The following is an 18777-nucleotide window of genomic DNA, read 5'->3' on the forward strand; positions in this document are numbered from 1 at the left end:
TGTCTGCACCTCCCCACCAATACCTGGCTGGCTGTATCTTCCCCACATCGCCCTGCCAGTTTCTGACCTTGACCCATCCCTCCCGCCACTCCTCCCCACAGTGGAGCCCACCCAGTATTCAGTCTTAAACCCCCCAGCCCTGGTCCGGCCCTCCCTCCACCCCCAGGGCATCCAAGCACCTCCCCTCCCGGGTGCCGAATGCCCCCAGTCAACCAGATGGGGCCGGGGGCGGGGGCGGGGGGCCTTGCTCACCTCCCGGAGGTCCCGCTGGTGCTTGCTGCTCAGTTCCTCCGACTTGATGAGGTCCCGGCGGGCGGTGCCCAGGTCCTCCTCAAGCTCGGCCACGGTTGCTGTCAGGGTGACCAGTCGCTCCCGGGCCTGGCTCAACTCAAAGTTCTGCTTCTCCAGGAGCTCCTGCAGCTCCTCTACCCGGCCCGTGTCATCCTCCAGGGACAGTGAGCCACCAGTCAGTCCTCAGGGCCCAGGGTATCCCACTCCCCTGGCCCACCCCAGGGACAGCACAACCAGAGCAGACCACAGCTCTGCCTCCAATTTCAGGGCGCACCACCTTCTGCTGTCTCAGAATCTTGTAACCTAGGAAGGGGCCTGACTAGGGGAACAAAGGCTCAGAGAGAGAAGGGATCTCGCCTGACACCGACACACCAGGTAGACGGCACCTAGCGATTCAAGTGGACAACGTTATTATGAGCCAGCAGCACGTTGGGCGCACACACACGCTCAAGATCTATAGATTTCATTGCAGGCAGGGTGGGGGAAAGAAGGAGACAGAGGTGGCAATATTGGAGAAAGTCCCAAATTTAATTCAAGCATTTGCTCTGCTGAACTAAAGCGGGGTAGGGCCCTCACCCCCCATCTGGCGGAAGACCTGCCCCTGCCACACAGTTTCCCATGACCCACCTTCCGCAGGCGCTTCGGTCCCAGCTCCACGGCCCCCTCCTCTTCTGCCGCTCCATCCCGTGCCCCTGCCCCCTGCTGCAGGGCAGATACCTGTAGGGCACAGCCCCCAGGGCAGTGAGTCAAAGAGGAGAGAACTTCCTGTATGTTCCAGACCCTTCGGAGTCCCCTGCCTCCCAGCCTCGCCTTGACTAGCGGTCTCCAGCCTTGACGGTGGGAGAAATCCAGTGCAGAACAGGTTGGGGCGGATCAGTAAACCTGCCGTGGCTTCCAGGAGCCGTCTGCAGGTGAACGGTGGGCAGGCAGCTTACCTGCTGGTGGGCACCCGCCAGCTGCTCTTCCAAGGTGGTAACGCGCTCCAGGGCCGCTCGGAGCCGCTCCCGCACCTGCCCGCGGAAAGGGGAGATGAAGGAAGAAACAGGGACCCCACTGGACTCAGGCTGGAGGAGCCTGGGCTTGATCCACCAGCTTTGGGCATGAGGCAAAGCGAGGGACCTGCCAAGAGGCAAATTTCTGAGAGGGAACCTAAGAGGAGGACCTGGAGATCAGGCCGGTGGTAGTGGCGGGTGGGGCCAGTTATGAAGCGAGAAGGCTGTTTTCCCCAAGCACAGGATGCAGAAATCGCAGAGAAGGGTCTCACAGAGGCCCCAGGGAAGTGGGCCACGCGGTGGGCCAGGCTGGGTACCTTCTCATCCAGGGCCTTGTGGTGCTCAAACAACGACTTGAGGGCCTTCAGCACCTCCACCTCACTGGAGACCCCCGAAGGTGACTGGGCCTGGCGCTTGACCACAGTCATCCGTAGCGACCGCTCATGGCGGGACACCAGGCACTCCAGATGTTCCAGAAGCAACTGGCAGGGAGCAGGGGAGGGCAAGAGGGAGGGCTGTGAGCATGTGCCCCAGGGACTATGAGCAGGGTCCACATGACCACCGAGTGGACAGGAGTACAGCCATGTGCACTGCTGTTAAAACACCGAAATACTTCATGTTGGTAAATACCTGCTGCCCCAGTAGAACACCTGCCCCAAGCCAGCTGGCCTGGCCTCTCTCCCAGTACCCCGACCTTCCTATGACCACCCCCATCTACAGGTGAAAAGCCTAGCACCGACGGCTGAATCATTTGATCCCAGAACACAAGACAAAAAGACGTTAGGAAGGGGCGGGGGGTATGCCTGGCCCTGGCCATGCCAGCTCCCTTGGTCAAGGGGTCCACACACACATACACACACCAGGTCACCCACTTACCCTTGTGTTATTCCGCTCTGCTTTCAGCTCTGATATCTCTTCCTCCCTTTCTAGAAGTTGCTCCCGACACATGCTCAGCTCCCGGGTTAAGGTGGCAAATTCCTGAAAACCCCCAAGGCCTCTGAGTTCTTGGGGATTTGCCCCCTAACCGGTGTCCTGCATGCCCACGTCAATGGTGGGATCATCTCACCCATCCCTTACTTCCAGCACCTGCCCCCAGAAAAGTCCCCATCCATCTGTATCGCGGGGCTATAAACCACAGCCAGCATGTGCATCCCTAGAGGGGTCCACATCTCTGCGCCCTCCATGCATTCCAAGTATGTGTTAGGGTACCAGGGACAGAGGTGGAAACAAGAGTGAGAAAGTCACCGAATCTGCTTTGCAGCCCCCTGCCCCTCCAGCCAACAGTATAACCTGATTATGTCCTTCCTATTTTGTATTTCTATTTCCCCAACAACCCGATGACAGCATCCTTTAGAAACAGATGGAGGGGAGTCTCCCCTTATGGTAAGGTCCCAAGATATTAGTCAAGGAAGAGAGGGGGCTTTGAAGGGAGTACCCCGGGGAGCTCCCTCCCACCCACTCCCCAGGGCTTTGCAAGCTGCAGGTGGCTGGTGAAATAAGGATCCATGGACAGGGGAGCAAGACAGCCTGCAGACCTGCTCAGTCCGCCATTTGGCTTTAGCACACATCCTAGGGATCCCCACTCACTCCAGGGCTGCATCCCGGGGCTTGATGGCAGGGCACTTGCACTGGCCTTACTGGGTAACCATGCTCAAAGTATCCCTTTGAGGGGCCCTGTTCCCACGCTGTCAGGCCCACACACCGTGAGACACCTTTTCAACCCACCCATCTGGGTCATGACAAGTACACAGGGGTGAGAAGCTGGCCTCACATTTCCAGGTCCATCATATCCTATTAAATTAGACACAGGGGTGCCTCGTGGCTCGGTTGATTAAGCATCCGATTCTTGGCTTAGGCTCAGGTCATGATCTTCTGGTTCTTGAGTTCGAGCCCTGCATCAGGCTCCACTCTGATAGCACGGAGCCTGCTTGGGATTCTTTCTCTCTCCCTCTCTCTCTGCCCCTCCCTTGCTCATGCTCTCTTTCTCTAAAAAAAAATAAATAAATACTAATAAAAACTAAAGTAGACATCACCTTATTCCAGAAAAGTTTTCAGAGAGGTGACGCAAACCCTGTGGCTGCCCAGCGTCTGGGAGTGACTGAACAGTAGCTGCAGCCCGGTCCTAACCTAAAGCTTCCTTCACACACCAAGGACTCATGACGGAAGGAAAAATTCCAAAGCAGTCCCCACTGATCACTTCAGATCAGGCAACAGGGGATAAGAAGGGCTGTGGGAAGGGCACAGAGACCCAGGGATGCCCGAGCCTGAGAAGTCTCAGACTTCTAACCCTGTTCCTGGATTACTGCTTTCTGTCAAGGCCATGGCCAAAGGTGGAAAGCCAGGCCTGGTGCCAGTGCTGCTCCACTCCTTAGTTTACACACACACACACACACACACACACACACACACACACACACACACGTACCCAGAGGCAGGACTCGGCACGCCCCCAGCCCCATGCCCTGACACCACCACGAGGGCTCTCTCCTCTCCCTTCCTGGGCTCCCCACCCCAGAACACCTGCCTCCTCCCCAACTCTAGCCCATCTGACACACTGCTGCCAGGATAATCTCCCAAAGCATGGCATTGTCTACAACGCTGAACATAAACTTCTTACCCTGGTTTTCAAGTTTCTTTCTCATGGTTCCTTTTCATATACCCTAAGATCTGGTCAACCTGGGTCTCCTGCTATATCCAATCACCAGCAAACCATCCTAATTCCACACCTTTGCTCAATGGGCTCCCTCCCCATGGAAAGCCCGACCCTCTGTCACCACCTGATGAAATCACATGTAGCCTTCAAAGCCCGTCTCAATGGATATACCTCCTTGGGACCTTCCAGACTCCCCAGTGGAAGATTCTCTCCCTCCTCTGAAAACTGTCTGGAACAGTGGTTAAGAGCACCATCTTAGAAGTTCATGGTTTAACCACAAATACTGTGGGCACCTACCGTGTACCAGGTCCCTGAGTACATACACAAGAAACACATAATCCCTGCCCTCCTGAAGTTCCCAGTGTGCGGCTGGAATCAGATCTCAGCTCTGCCCCATTAGCTGTGTGACCCTGGACAAGTCATCTAGCCTGTTTGAACCTCCATCTCTATCTGTAAGGCACAAGTAGAGGCCACCCTCATGTGTTGCTACAATGACCAAATGAGCCAACGCATGGAAAGCACTTAGCACAAGTCCACCAAAGGCGGCTACTTTTACCACCATTTCAGCAACCCTTTGGAGCCCCTCTTCTCTTCCCCTGCTTGGTCTTCCGGTCATTTGGGTTTTTAACCCATCTCCTTTATAGCCCGTGGGCCCCAGGGCCAGGGACTGGCTCCTTCATTCTAGGGCTTGTTCGGGGCCTCATGCACAGTCAGCGAGGACCTCTCACGCCATTTCTTCCCCAGGGCTCCATATCCCTCTTGATGAAGCATCACAAGACTCTGCCCCCCACCACTTCTGAGCTCCCAGTAGGAGATTTCCGCAGCCCTCCTGGGTTCACCTCAGTTCTCCTCCCCACAGGTGGGGAAAGAGCCTGGGGCTGAGTCGGGAGCCGTGTGGCTCCTCAGAGCTTCCTCCCCGGTCCCAGCAGCACCCTCACAGGCTGTGCAACTGACTAACCTCCTCGAGCTTCACCTCCATCGTTTGTAAAACAGAGACGATGGCGGTAACAGTACCAGCTTCATAGCTATGAGCATTTAGTGGGGGCAAACCGCACACACAGTGCTTAGTACACGGAAAACAGAAATGATGACCATCGTTGCTAGTGGTAGTGGTGTTGATTTAGGAGCATGAGACAGGTGTCAAGACCCCTGGCTTGTAGGTTCAGCTCTGCCTAGAATTTTCTATGTGATACCCGTTGTTTTTTCCATCTGTGCATTAAGAGGACTAGATGCTCTCTAAAGCTTCTCCATTTCCACCCTCTGTGATTCCCCACCCACCACCTCCAAGAATAGGGCACTGGTGAGGATCAGTCAAGGCGGAAGTGTCTTTCCAGTCTAGGGTGCCACCTGGTGACCGCATGGGCTCACTGCAGTTGGCAGCTATGGCTGGGTTTTTCTCCCGCATCAAATTCCATCCATTTCTCCAGGTGAAGCCAATGCCAGCCTGAGGAGCTTGGGAGTGACAGGGAAAGGATTTATGTAGGGAGATGAAGGAAAGTTAAATGCTCTGTGAATTCCATTTGTCGATACGCAAACAGATGCAGATAAGCTGAGGGCCCAGAGTGTGCAGGGCTCAGCAGGGCTCAGCAGGGCGGGGTGGGGGGGGGGGTGGGGAGGGGGGCAGAATGTGGGGAGGTGCAGACAATCAGGCCTTACCTGGGGGAGGGCGGAGTTAAGGTGGCGCTGGAGCTGGTCCCGCTCATGCAGGGCATCTTGGAGCCGGCTCTGCGTGGCTGCCAAGGTCTCCTGACTCTCCCGAAGGGACTCCAGCAACTTCTCCCGCTCATCCAGCATGTTCACCATCAGCTGCTCAAAGTTGGCGTCAGCATCGGCGCCATGGGGGGGCCCCAGGGGGTCCCCCTCGTTGATTGTGGGCATCACCTCACACATGGTGGGGGTGGACAGGGCCTTCTCAGCGTCGGGGGACAGGGGAGGGGTTCACAGGGTTGGCACTTCCAGGGGGACCCAGTGCATGGGTCTCAGAGCAGGCAGCGCCAGGTGAGTGGGCAGGTGGGCAGGGGCTTCTCCCATGGCATCAGTCGCTCTTGCTCTGAAAGGGGCCTGGTGCCCAGAGTGCCCCTGTGGAATGGAGCCAGAGGGCCTGGCTTAACCTCTCAGGGCTGGGGCTGGGTGCCCTATGTCCCCAGACAAGCGGGCAGCAGCCGAGTGTGGCCATGACAGGCAGGGAGAGCAGGGCTGGAAGAGGGCCCTTCCTTAGGCTGAGTGCTGGAGCCTGGCAGAGTCCCAGCTGGGTCTAGCGACGCCCATCGTTTCTGGAGGGCAGTGGTCTGTGGGAGAAGAGGCTGTGGTGAGGACCAGCTGAGGAAAGAAGGGCATCCAGGGGAGGGGATGGCGGCAGGGTGGGGGGGGTGGGGGAGGAGGAAACAGGACCTGGACCAGAACGTGGGGGAGGAGAAGGAGATGTCAGCGCACGCCCCTCCTCCAGGCTTACTCACTCACTCGGATGGCGCCTTCCTTAGTTCTCCCAAGGAACGCACATGCCCGCTGCCGTAGCCTCTGCCTCCAGCTCTCCCCACCCCCCAGCTGTCAGAAGTGCAGCCGCAGTGGAGTGGTTCCCCACCCACGTGGCTCACTGGCCAAATATAGAAATGATTCAGTCAGTGGCAGGGGAGCAGCCAGCAGGCTGCCCAGAGTCCTCCTGAGACCCAGGGGTGGGAAAGTGAAAGGGGGGTAAATAGGGTCTCTGCCCCCACCATAGCCTTCCCCCCTGCACTCAGGCCGAGGTAAGCACAGAAGGGGCTAAAGGGCTCTAAGCAGGTGTGAACCCACACAGGGTGCACTATTAGGGTCACAGGAGACAAGGCCAGGGTACCTCCTACCCTGACCACTGACCCAGTACAGTTCCTTGGAAAGGCACGGGCTGGGCACTGGGTGGCAGAGAGCCCTGACCTGCTCCATGCCCATCATTTGGAAAAGAGGCTCCAGGGGCACCTGGGTGGCTCAGTCGGTTGAGCAGCTGACTTCAGTTCAGGTCATGATCTCACGGTTCGTGAGTTCGAGCCCCGCGTCAGGCTCTGTGCTGACAGCTCAGAGCCTGGAGCCTGTTTCAGATTCTGTGTCTCCCTCTCTCTGACCCTCCCCCGTTCATGCTCTGTCTCTCTCTGTCTCAAAAATAAATAAACGTTAAAAAAAAAAATTTAAAAAAAAAAAAAAGGAAAAGAGTCTCCAGCTCAAGTCGCCCCTCCTCCTGAAACCTGGCAGAGAGCAGGCTTCCGTTCTGAAGTCGTGGCCCGCGACTTCCGTGTCGGAGCAGGAACTGAATGATGCGAAGGAACCCATGGTCAGGTGGGGGTAAAGGATGTCAGTCTCCCGAGGCGTGCGGGCCCCTGCGTGTGGCCGGGAATCTTCTCCCGCCGTGTAACGGCCCATCGCTGCCACTGCCAACAGGCTGGTTTCCCTGCTGGGGAACGTGTGCCCAGCCTAGCCTCGAGAACACCTTGAGCCCGGCGCGGGGAAGCCCGGTGGTCAGAGCAAAGAATGGTGTGCCAAGGAAGGCAGGGTGCAGCTGGGGATTCCTCTGCCTGCCATTGCCTTCCAACCCCCCTGCCCACTGCCAGGAGGCCACTACTTTAATCCGTTTCGGAAGAGCTCTTGCTGCATGAGAAGTAGGATGTGAGGCAGTCAGCACGGTAATGGGCACACACAGGAGATGCTCTCTAAACGATGCTTTCCTTCCTTTCCCTCCTCTTACCATCTGGGGGACACAGGGACTGCGTCTTGTCCACCCCCCGCCCCAGGTGGCAGACTGGGCAACAGGCAGACTGGGACGGTCAGGGGAAAGGCAGGAGGTATGAGGACCCGATGCGAGGAAAGAAGTTGGACGTTGGGCAGCCCCCAGCCTGTGGCAGGGCTGAACCCAGCAGAGAAACCAGAGAAGGACCAAGCCTCTTCTACCTGAACCCACCTATCATCCCCCGCTTGCCCCCCCCCCCCACAAAGTACTCATGATCCAGGCAGAAATGGGAGCAGCAAGAGGGAGGCTGGGGAGGAATGTGGGCCTAGATCAGACACAAGCTAGAGCACCAGCTTGAGAACTCCTGAGCTCACCCCCACAGTCCTTCCCAGGGGGCCCAGGGGTTCAGGCAGGCATGTGGGTACGCCCACACACACGCACGCGTGCACACACACATGCATACAAGCAGACGCGGACATGGGGACCTAGGACATACACGTGTGGCCACACACATGCTCCCAGACCCAAACTGGACACAGACTCTGATCCAGGGGATCCTTTCCCCAAGCTGGAAGCCACCGTGGAGGGCTGGGTCCCTAGCAGCTACAGAGGTCAAAAGTAGCACCCTGGTCTGCACCCTCCCAGCCCAACGTCCCTGCCCCACAGAGCAGATGGGAGTAGACAGGAGGGGCTGCTACCCCAGTCTTGCCAGAAGTGCCAACTCACTAATGCCAATAATAGCGATTCCTCCAATTCTCCCTCCCACTGTGCTCACGACCCTCACCCCGAATGCTCTAATCTGTGAGGCTGAAAGACCACAACCTCTCCAAACTCACCAGCTGCCAGGCCCTCGTCCCCTCCCACTCCCCCATCCCACTCCAAGAAGAAATGAGAGAGAAGTGAGGGTCCGGCTGGGGAAGAGGCTCCTTGTGACAGAACCTGTCCTCGGAAGAAGAGTGTAGTGCACTCAGGAGCTCAGGGTCCTGGGAACAGCCTCAGTCCAACAGATCCCCAGGCATCCTGCAGTGTAGTAAGAGAGGAAGGAGCCCAGAGCCGGGACTCTGGACACCTCGGGTGCAGTTCTGCCACAGACCAGCCGGATGACCTTGGGCTTGTCGCCACCTACTGAGAGCTCTGCTGTAAGATGGAACCCACGACCCTTGCTCTGCCCACCTTCGAGGGATGAGATCACAGATAACACAGAGCTGGGAAAAGCAGAAAGCACCCCATGATTGCAGGGGCGTGTGAATTACCTTAGTAGAGGGCAAAGGCAGGCCTGTGGGAGGGCTTGTCCCAGCTCCTACGGAAAAGGGGCTGGGAGGTTCTCAGGAAGGAAGAACAGACCTCAGGCTGCCCGCCGGGATGTGCTGGTTATTTGGTCCAGCTTGGCCTCCCCCAATCCTCCTGGTCTTTCTGGCAACTGAGAAGCTGGCTGCCCCCAGCCTTTCCCAGCCTCCCTCCCAACCAGGTGCCAGGTAACCACTCCACTTCCGCTAGTGAAATGGCATCACGTAGAGCAGGTTGAGGATGAGCCCAGAGGGCGATGCCAGGCAGATGCCCCGAGATGGCTGGCCAGGACCCCCCTACCCTGCCCCCACTTGTGCAGCACGGTGAACAACAGCCAGGAGCTCTAGGGCAACCGGGTCGGGACACCTGGCTCCTTCTGGCTCCAGGGCCGGCTTTAAATAGCGCAATTATCATCTCAGCCTAACAGAAGCCTCTTCAACTCCTGCACAATTTCTAAGTAACACTCACAGGTCCTGATTCAGAGGCGACAGCTACCAGCCCCCAAAGTGAGCATTTGAGGGGCTTTGCCGGTGAGGAGTACGGGCAGGCTGTGACACCGAGGAAGAGGGCTCCAGAGAGAGCAGGCATGAGTGTGAGTGCAAGTGTGTGAGTGTGTATGGAGGGGTCGGACCCACACCAGGTGTCTGGACTCATAAACACAGAAGAGGCAAATCTGAGGTCTCTCTGGCTTTCCAAGAGTCACCCCCCGCCCCCATCTCTTCCCAACAAACAGAAGGGCTGTGCACTTGACTTGGGTCTGATGCTCTGGCTGGACACACACACACACACACACACACACGGGCCGGCTCCCTACTGCCCTGCCAGATGGCAGGCCCCACCATGGTGAGGGAGCTCATCGAGGGCAAAGCTGGTGGCCCTGTAGAGGCCAAAGGGTTAGGACAAAGCTGGCTGGAGCTGTGCCCAAATGTGAGTGGGCCACGAGCTTGGCCAAGAGGGGGCCTCAGGGTGAAGCCCCTCAGAGCAAGGAGGCAAAAGAGGAGGGCCGTGCTCCCTTCCTTCCCATGCTCCCACTCAACTGGAGGAAGGGGAGGGAGGTGGTCCTCTAGGAAAATAACACTGATTATGATAGCAGCTCTGACGTGCTCGATACCAGGCACTGGGCTGTCGGTTAACATCTATTAACTTATTTCCATCCTCACAATTCCTCACGAGGAAGACCCAATTCTTCCAATGCTTCCCAGTGAGAACTGGGTCTCAGAGTCATGTAACGAAGTCTACGCAGCTGGTAAGAGGAAGAACTAGGATTCGATCCCGGTCTGTCTGACTCCAAGGAGGAGGGGAAGGCAGTTGAGAAAGGGAAGACAGGCCATGACTCCTTTGCCATTTCTCGCCCTTGTCCAGGGACAAGGCAGCCTAGGGACATATCGCCTTGGCTTCCCCCACCCCCGTGCCCCCTGGGGAAGGCCTCTGCACAGCAGCCACCATGGTCACTTGCCCATTGGAAGTGACTCATTTCCAAGGCCTCATCCGCCACCCACCTGAAACCCTCCCCCGACCCCAGATGCCCTAAGGACTCCAAACCGAGCTGTCAACAGTCCCCTGAGCCCCGCACCCCACACCACACTCCCGCAAGAACTTCAGAAACAGCCCTCAGCTCCCCTCACCCTGCGGGGTTTTCAGATACAATCCTCTGAATGAAGTCCAGCTGCCCACCTCTCCTTCCCTCTAACCCAGAAGCTTCTCCTCCCTCCCCCCTCTCCCTGTTCAGCCCACCACCCCCAAAAGCCTCACCCTCACTCTTCCTCTCCCCCAAGAGCCCAGTGAGTCTCCTCCCCTGCTACTCCCTACCCTGGGGTCATGCTCCCAGACCCACCAGCTTCTAGCATCTCACCCAGCCTGCCTCAGTGGCCCCTTCCATGTCAGTCTAAGGCACTTCCGCTCACCCTTCCAAGCCCATCTCAAACACTATTTCCTCCACGGAGCCCTTTCTGATTCTCCTACAGGTAAGACTGGCCCTTCGACGGACCCGGCACGGCCCTTTCTTTATACCTGTCTCTGTGACACATCATCGCATCTGAATACTCTGGGGTGAGAACCATTTCCTACTTGTCTTTGGATGCTCCAGCCAGGGGCCTAACATACATGGAACTGAACAGATACGTGTGGCAGAGTCATTTCTGGGCAGACCATCGCTGACCAAGTTCAAAGAAGAGGAACTCCAAAAGAGTGAACACTGGCCCAAGGCCTGGGAGCAGGTTCCTTTCTCTTGCCCTCTGAAAAGTAAAGCTTCTTGAGAGCAAGACAGGCGCCCCTCCTCCCTTGCAAGACTCCGGAGCAGGCTGATGGGCCTGATTGCCGGCTCCCCCACTGACCACACATGCGACTCTGGAAAGAGACTTCATCTGTCTGAGCCTCGGTTCCTCATCTGTGAAGTGGGGAGGATAGCCAGGCCCGCCTCGGACAGCCCAGCTGATATGTAGATCACTGGCGTTAATGCACCCAGAGCGCTGAGGTCATTGTCCAACACATGGTCAGTGTTAACTCTTAGCACCCCAGGCCGCTAAGGCACCTCAAGGCAGGGCTCACTCTAAGCACAGTAAGAAAACTAAAAATCCAGGAAGCCATTCCCAGAGAAAAACCCTTAGAAAAGCTCTCCTGACAGTTTCTCACTGCTGGGTGGCTACATGTCCCTTCAGAAGTATCCAGTTCTCCGGGCCCCCCGAAAAGACCGGCAGTGAGACTATCTCTCTGGGCTTCCAGTTTCCAAATCTGGAAAATGAAGGCCAGAACACAATACACTCTACTGATCTTATAGGTTGTCATGAGGGTCCAAGGAGATAAGAGACAGAAACTGTTACGAGGAATAAAAAACCCTACCCAAGTGTCAGTGAGCACCCACTGCCAGACCCAGGCACTCTCCTTCCTAATGCTGGGTGCACTCAGATAGACGCAGGGAGCGATGTCTCTATCCGGCAGGTTCCCCAAGCCTGTATCTGTGAAGCCCATCTCCCCAGCGGCTCCCCAGTAGTCAGGTATGGGCCACCTTCTTCCCAAGACACGGCCTATCGCTTAGGTGAACATACAACTTACCGTCCAAACCAGGACCTTCTTTCTTTTTTTATTATTTTTTTTAACATTTATTTATTTTTGAGAGAGAGAGAGAGAGAGGCAGAGAGACAGAGAGACAGAGAATGAGTGAGAGGAGGGGCAGAGAGAGAAGGAGACAGAATCCGAAGCGGGCTCCAGGCTCTGAGCTGTCAGCACAGAGCCCAACGTGGGGCCCAAACCCACAAACTGCAAGATCGTGACCTGAGCTGAAGTCGGATGCTTAACCGACTGAGCCACCCAGGCGCCCCAAACCAGGACCTTCTTGAGAATGGATGGAGGCGCTGCTAACAATCACACCAGGACATGGGTGTGAACCAGGCTACCCTGGACATACCTGGCTGCATGGTCACCCTCACTGTCACCACCCCAGGAAGACTAACGTCAAAGGCTAGTGGGGAAAGAAAGACTGTGAGTCTCCTCTTCTAAATACTTCCTCTTCTAAAATACCCAAAAGTATAGCCATCACAACTACCTCTTTAAACGAAGGCAGGATTTAGAGACTATGAGAGAGTACCTTTAGGGGCAGCCCAGGAGGAAAAAGGGCACAGAGGTGGGGCACCCGGGTGGCTCAGTCATTTAAGCGTCTGACCTCAGTTCAGGTCATGATCTGGCGGTTTGTGAGTTCAAGCCCCACATTGGGCTCTGTGCTGACAGCTCAGAGCCTGGAGCCTGCTTCGGATTCTGTCTCCTTCTCTCTCTGCCCCTCCCCACTTGTGCTCTGTCTCTCTGTCTCTCAAAAATAAAATAAATGTAAAAAAATGTAAATGTAAAAAAAAAAAAAATGTTTCTAAAAGCGTGAGCAGGGAAGGGGCAGAGAGAGGGAGAAAAAGAATCCCAAGCAGGCTCCTCGCTGTTGGCGCAAAGCCCCACCTAGGGCTCGATCTCGTGAACCCTGAGATCATGACCTGAGCTGAAATCAAGAGTGAGGTCTGATGGAGCCACTCAGGCGGCCCCGAGCTCCCTTTTCTTCATTTAATCTCGTCCGCTCCAAATCTGTCACTGTGGCCGACCACCTGATTAAGGTTTCGTGTGCATAAGAGGGTTCCAAGTCTAAAAAGAGGTTAGAAAAACCCCGGGCTAAGCACTGTCTACAGGAGACCCCTGCCAAAATAAACACATGTTCCCTCAGAGAGTCAGCACGTCAATGGCACACAGCAGTAAAGCTGAGAAGGCTACCCGGGTGGCACTGGGGGCCCACCAACTCTTTCCCACATTCTGAATGTCTCACAGATCATACGCTTGCATTAACCAAAACGTAAGGCTGGGCCACTGCACACAGCACATACGTGGCTTTGGCTGAACCTCCATCATCAGGTTGGGTAACCCGGGCCAAGTTCTGCTAAGCAGAGCCAGGGTCTAACACTCACAGATGTCCTTAAATAAGGTTTGCAGAAGAAGAAACCAAGTAGTAAGTGTGGCATATCTGGGGAATAAGAAATCTTTCAGAACTAGGGTCCCTGTAGGACAAATGGGGTTCTGCTGGTGTTGAAAAAAAAACAAAAATGCTCAGAAGACTCTGTATTGGTAGATCAGCCCATCAGATTAGGGAGCTGTCACACCACAGAAAACAGAACTTCCCAGGCGGGGGGGGATCAGGGACACAAGATGGAAGTGCTGTCAGGCACCAGGGCACGAAAGGCCCAGAGCGCTCAGAACTGCATCGTAAAGTGCGCGTGTGTGCGTGGGCACAAAAGGGTGTGAGAGGTTATGAGACAGAGGACGTGTGTGGGGACCCGTGTATCTGTGCAATGCTGTGTAACAGTCATGAGAACGTGTGCTGTGTATGTATGGCCATGAGAGAGTGCCCACGTGTAAGAGCACGGTCGTGAGGACAGGGTCCTGAGAGCACGTGCGTGAGACAGTGCATAGGTATGTGTAATGGTGAGACAGATTGTGTGTGGTCATACGCCAAGGGCTCATGACACACAAGACTATGAGTCTGATCATCACAATGTGTTGTGAGCGTGTGTATAGTCATGAGAGTGAAGGTGTGTGGGGTTATATAAGCCCGGGCATCTGGGAGTCAAGAAATCACGTGTGCCCCTAAGAGCATGCGGGCGCCACGAGAGCCTGTGCATGGCTGTGTGTGTCTGATCATGAAAGCATACGTCGCTGGTCATGACAGACTGTAAGTGCATGAAGGGCATGCATGGCCTTGAACCCGTGTGAGAGGAAGAAGAGGGAGGGATGGGGATGACAGTGAAAGAATGAAAACTCCATTTGTTCCAGGCACTCTGCCCCAAACAAAAGCCAAACATTTTGGGGGTGCTCCACAGTTAGTCTAGTGTGAGCGGAGTTCAAGGAACTGGGTCCGGCCCACCCTTCTATACTGCCACCCATCAGAGCTGCCCTGCAGGTCTCCCAGGCCCAGGGCTCCAGGTGCATCAGAGATGGCAGTGGACACCCCCTGGATCTCCCAGAACGTCGTTCCTCATAAAACAGCCCAGGCCGAGGTCCTAGCCTGGCCCCCACCCCCCAAGCCTTCCACTCTCAGCATCCTCCTCCAAGCTAAAGGAGAGTCCTCTTCTGTGGCATGTGCCAAGGACCCCTGCCATCCACTGCCCACCCTACCCTGTCCCTTACCTAGAACTGCACATTCCTACTTGGAAGGGTTCCCCGAGGTCACGTAGGCCAACCTCCCACACAAGGCGGGAGTTCCTTCTACACATCCCTGACAGCTCAGTCTTCATTTGATTATCCTTCGGGAATGGGAGCTCACCGCTAAATGAGGTAGGCCTCGTTGTCCTAAGGAAACTTTTTCTTGCACCGAATGCAAGCCTGTCTCCCCTCTGAAATGACAGTCATCCATCTGAAGACAGTGGCCATGAAGTCCCATCAGCCACATATTTTACTTACGAGACTTCAACTCCATTGGCCAAGCAAAATATGCAATAAAAGCCTCTAATGCAAAGCAGCTACTTCATCTGACAACCACAAAATTATACTGTACATACTCTCTTAAAAGTCACTGCACATATTATACAATTAATATACCATGAATACTATTAACATAATGTATATGTTGATCTACAGTAACGCTACTGTTCAGCATTAGAGACCTAAACCCATACACCATGCTTCATGGGAGATCTGGGGATTTTCACTTTACCTACTGCCTATAGAATCTAATTCTCCCACTGAGATGTAAGACCACACTGTACGGGGTCCCCAGGGGCTTCTCTGCTCTAGGTTAAATATTTCTAGTTGCAAGGCAGCCCTGCTTCTTTGAACCCAGGCAATCAGGAGACAGACCTCTTTGATTCAATCCAACAACTACATATTGAGCTGATTTCCATGAATCCAATACCGGATTCTAAGAGTTGTTATAGATTCAAAAGGCGTGTGAGATATGCCGTCAACCCTCAAGAAGTTCACAGTCTACTTGAGAGGACAGAGATAGAGTGGTTCCCCCCTGCCCCTTCGTCGATCCACAGTCTCATTTTCTGGGATCTCAGCTACCTGTGGTCAACCACAGAGGATCCTCCTTCTGATGTATCATCAGAAGGTCAACAGCAGCCTAAGGCGACATCACAGTGCCTACGTCATTCATCTCGCTTCATCTCATCTTGTGGCCCTTTGTCATTTCACGTCGTCACAAGAACAAAGGTGAGTTCAGTAAGATGTTTAGGGAGAGAGACCACATTCACACGTAACTTTCATTACAGTCTGTTGTTACAATTGTTCTATTTTATTACCAGTTATTGTTGCCGATCTCTCACTGTGCCTAACTTATAGATTAAACTATCATAGGTGTGTAGCATAAGAAAAAAAATACACCATACATAGGATTTGGTACTATCCACGGTTTCAGGCATCCACGGAGGGTGCTGGAATGCCGTGGGTCCCCCTGCAACAAGGGGGACTACCGTATACAAGAAATGGCTCGAAAGCAACAGAGAGTAGCACGTGACCAAACAACCCGTCTCTGACACAGCCTTGGGGTCAGCCCCGAGCACCACCTGGAGTATGTCCAGTTGAATTAACCAGTGGCAGTTTCTCCTCCCAGCTCTCTCAGAATGAAGCAGCCCTAGCCAAGCCCTCTCAGCCCGACAGGCAAGAAGCTGTTCCGTGCTGGAGCTGGCCTCGCCTGGCGGAAAAGAAGACACCTGACGGGAGAGGGGTCTGTAGGACCCAAGGCTCTCTGAGACCAGAGCAATGCACTGGGCAGCAATGTTTCCTGTGGGATTGGAGGGCCATTGCCAAGGAGAAGAGGGCAGTCCTCAAGCCCTGCCCAGCCCTGGAGTTTCACACCATCCAAGCTCAGAGCTCCTTCTCCCCACGGCTACTTCCCCCCACCGGCCCTGCCCCATGGCATTCTCAGTTCCCACAGGCCCCTCCCTGCACAGCAAAGACTGAGGGTCCCCTAGAAGCTGCCCCTCTCAGATTTGGCCAAGCACCACGGTCCATCAGAGTACTTTTTACCCCACTAGCCATCCACAGTGCCACGCTCCTGTGAGCCAGCACCGTATGCCCTCCAGAGCTAATTATAGGTCAGTGAGCTAGCAGGCCAGAGGGGGGACAGATGGTGACTTCATGTGGCTGCAATACACACCACCCCTCCCTGTGACCTCCCCTCCATTCCTCCTGATTCCATACCTGGGACCTAGACTCTGAGGCAGCTTTTACTCTTGTGGTCCTCTCTGCTCCTTACCACCTCCTCTCCAGGACACACACGCCACGCACAACCCCATGCCAATCAGAAGCCACACCTTTGCTCCTACAGCAACCCATCCAAGGGCCTAAGGCCCCAGGGGAGAGTCCCCCCGGCATAAAAAGGCCTCAGCTAGTGTCTCCATATCCTAAAGCCCCCTTGGTCTCCGGCTCCCTGGCCCTACCGAGCCTTCAAATTTGACTCCTCCTCCCCTCCCCAGCTCGCACCCTGCTAGCCTCATAGGCTCTGAAAGATCCACTGAAATCCCTGACAACTCTGGGCAACTCTAGGATTCCAGCAGTCAACTCAGAGAAGAGCCCTAGGAGCCTGGTTCCCTGCCCTGCCCTGCCCTGCCCCTCCAATCCCTCCTTATCACCCAACTGCCAGACCTCATATACTCCACGGTTCTGACATCATGACATGCTCATCGGCACACGCCCAGGTACCACTAAATGAGATTTCTCACACCCCCTTCCCCACACTCTTCTATCTTCCACAAGAGGGCATCTCCCACTGTGCCGAGTGTCTCGTGCATTCTTGGCCTCTGATAATCATTGTGCGATTCATCATCTCATTATTTGGAGATGCTATTTATCTCAGGCAGCCTCCTCGGGCCTCAGGACAAAGTCCTAGAAAATAGCTAAGAAAAATCGTTCAAACTGTCCCTTTTGCTAAGGCAGGTTCTCTTGGGACTACCTGTCCAGTTAATAGTGGTAGTGGGTGGATGGGTTGGAATCCAGTTCAGACAGCTGTTTGAAAACATGTAGACAGGGCTCTGCTTTTTCCTAATCCAACAGCAGTGCAACAAAATGGGAGCGGGGGAGTTGTTAACAGAGTGTGTACCTTTCAGCTGCTCCATAGCAGTAAATTGCCTTCAAAACACCCAGCACATAGCATCGTGCTTGGCACACAGTAGGTACCAAATAAATGTTTGCTGGGTGTTGAACAAGAGTACTAGGTATCAGTTCCAACAGCTCTGGAAAGACAGGGAAGTCCCTGAAACCTGGCTACTGGAGGGGCCTGTTCAGCTCCCACCAGGAGGGGATCTCCATGCTAACTAAGCAAAGCCTCTTCCTTAACCACTCGCTCACCACATAGAACAGCAGAAGAGCAGCCCCAACAAACATATCCCTCTAAATGGATACTGCCAGCAGACCCCTCTCCTCAAAGGTGACATCAGCTCCTAGTGGCACCTGGTCCTGGATCCCTCCTCCTTCTCAAAGAAAACCACCCACACCACATTTCCAAGTCCTCCAACCTGACCTCTCTCTTCTCACCCACCATCAAAACCTGCAGGATCTATACTGGAAAACACTCCTACTGCGTGGTTCAAAGTCAACTCCCCACTCCCATCCTCCCAGTTCAGGAATCTATTCCAGCCCTCTTTTCCGGTTGCGCCCACTCTCACCCCCACCCCCACCAGACCTCGGGTTGGCCGCTCCTTCCATCCCAGCCCCGGCACTGCGGAGATGGGGGCATTTCTGGCACAGCCTGAGACCGGCAGTTCAAGGAACGGAGAGCCAGCGATATTAAGAAGGGGTGTTAGTAGCAACGCGGGAAGGATTAAGACCCCCCGGCAAGCTCGAAGACCTCAGTACCTCCTGTGCCCAAAGCAGCGGAGCCGGCCCAAGAGCTAAGAGGTGCTTTTTCTCTGACTCTCCTGGATGGGAAATGGGGGCGCAGTCCATCTAGCTCCCACCGGGAGACTTGCCAACTCAGCCCCCCTCCTCCGAGGATGGTGGAGATGAGGGAGAACTCCACGCCCTCCCGCAAACCGGGCATCGCCCCCCATTCTCACCCCCAAGGGCACAGGGCACTGCAAAAGCCGGCGAGGGGCGGTGGAGAGAGCAATATCTATGCCAGCCGGGGACGACACATCCGGAGTAAAACGGGGCTGTTTTCCAAGGCGCGCTAGACAGAGACCCCTCCCCAAACTGGAGGGGAGCTGGAGGTGGGAGGCATCCTTTTCCCAGCCCGGGTTCTGGGCGCTCACCTGCCTGCAGTCGTCGAGAGCCAGGCAGCTCAGCTCCGAGGCGGAAGGGAGCCGCCCCCGACTCGGGGGAGCCAGACACGTCCTAGGGAGCGGAGCGAGCGCGGAGGTAGCTGCAGCCTCCGCCAGCGCCTAAGCGCCTCGCCTCTA

General features: G+C 55.4%; 1 protein-coding gene across 9 annotated transcripts in view; it reads right to left on the minus strand.

The window, feature by feature from the left end:
• The window catches only part of PPFIA4 (PTPRF interacting protein alpha 4), a 51373-nt gene extending 32596 nt beyond the window's left edge, over positions 1–18777 (minus strand). For 7 of the 9 annotated variants that reach the window (XM_053909041.1, XM_053909039.1, XM_053909042.1 and 4 more), the window contains exons 1-7: positions 18631–18777; positions 5593–6224; positions 2160–2261; positions 1601–1765; positions 1227–1301; positions 919–1008; positions 253–444 (exon numbers count right to left, since the gene is read on the minus strand). In XM_053909041.1, the coding sequence (XP_053765016.1) occupies positions 253–444; positions 919–1008; positions 1227–1301; positions 1601–1765; positions 2160–2261; positions 5593–5826 (858 nt within the window). In that variant the 5' untranslated portion in view covers positions 5827–6224; positions 18631–18777. Of the gene's footprint in view, positions 1–252; positions 445–918; positions 1009–1226; positions 1302–1600; positions 1766–2159; positions 2262–5592; positions 6225–6392; positions 6492–18630 lie in introns of those variants that run through there. The other 2 variants (XM_053909036.1, XM_053909037.1) reach the window with 2 other exon arrangements.

This window comes from Panthera pardus, unplaced genomic scaffold (assembly GCF_024362965.1).
Source record: "Panthera pardus isolate Hobbes unplaced genomic scaffold, ASM2436296v1 HiC_scaffold_21, whole genome shotgun sequence".
Lineage (NCBI taxonomy): Eukaryota > Metazoa > Chordata > Mammalia > Carnivora > Felidae > Panthera > Panthera pardus.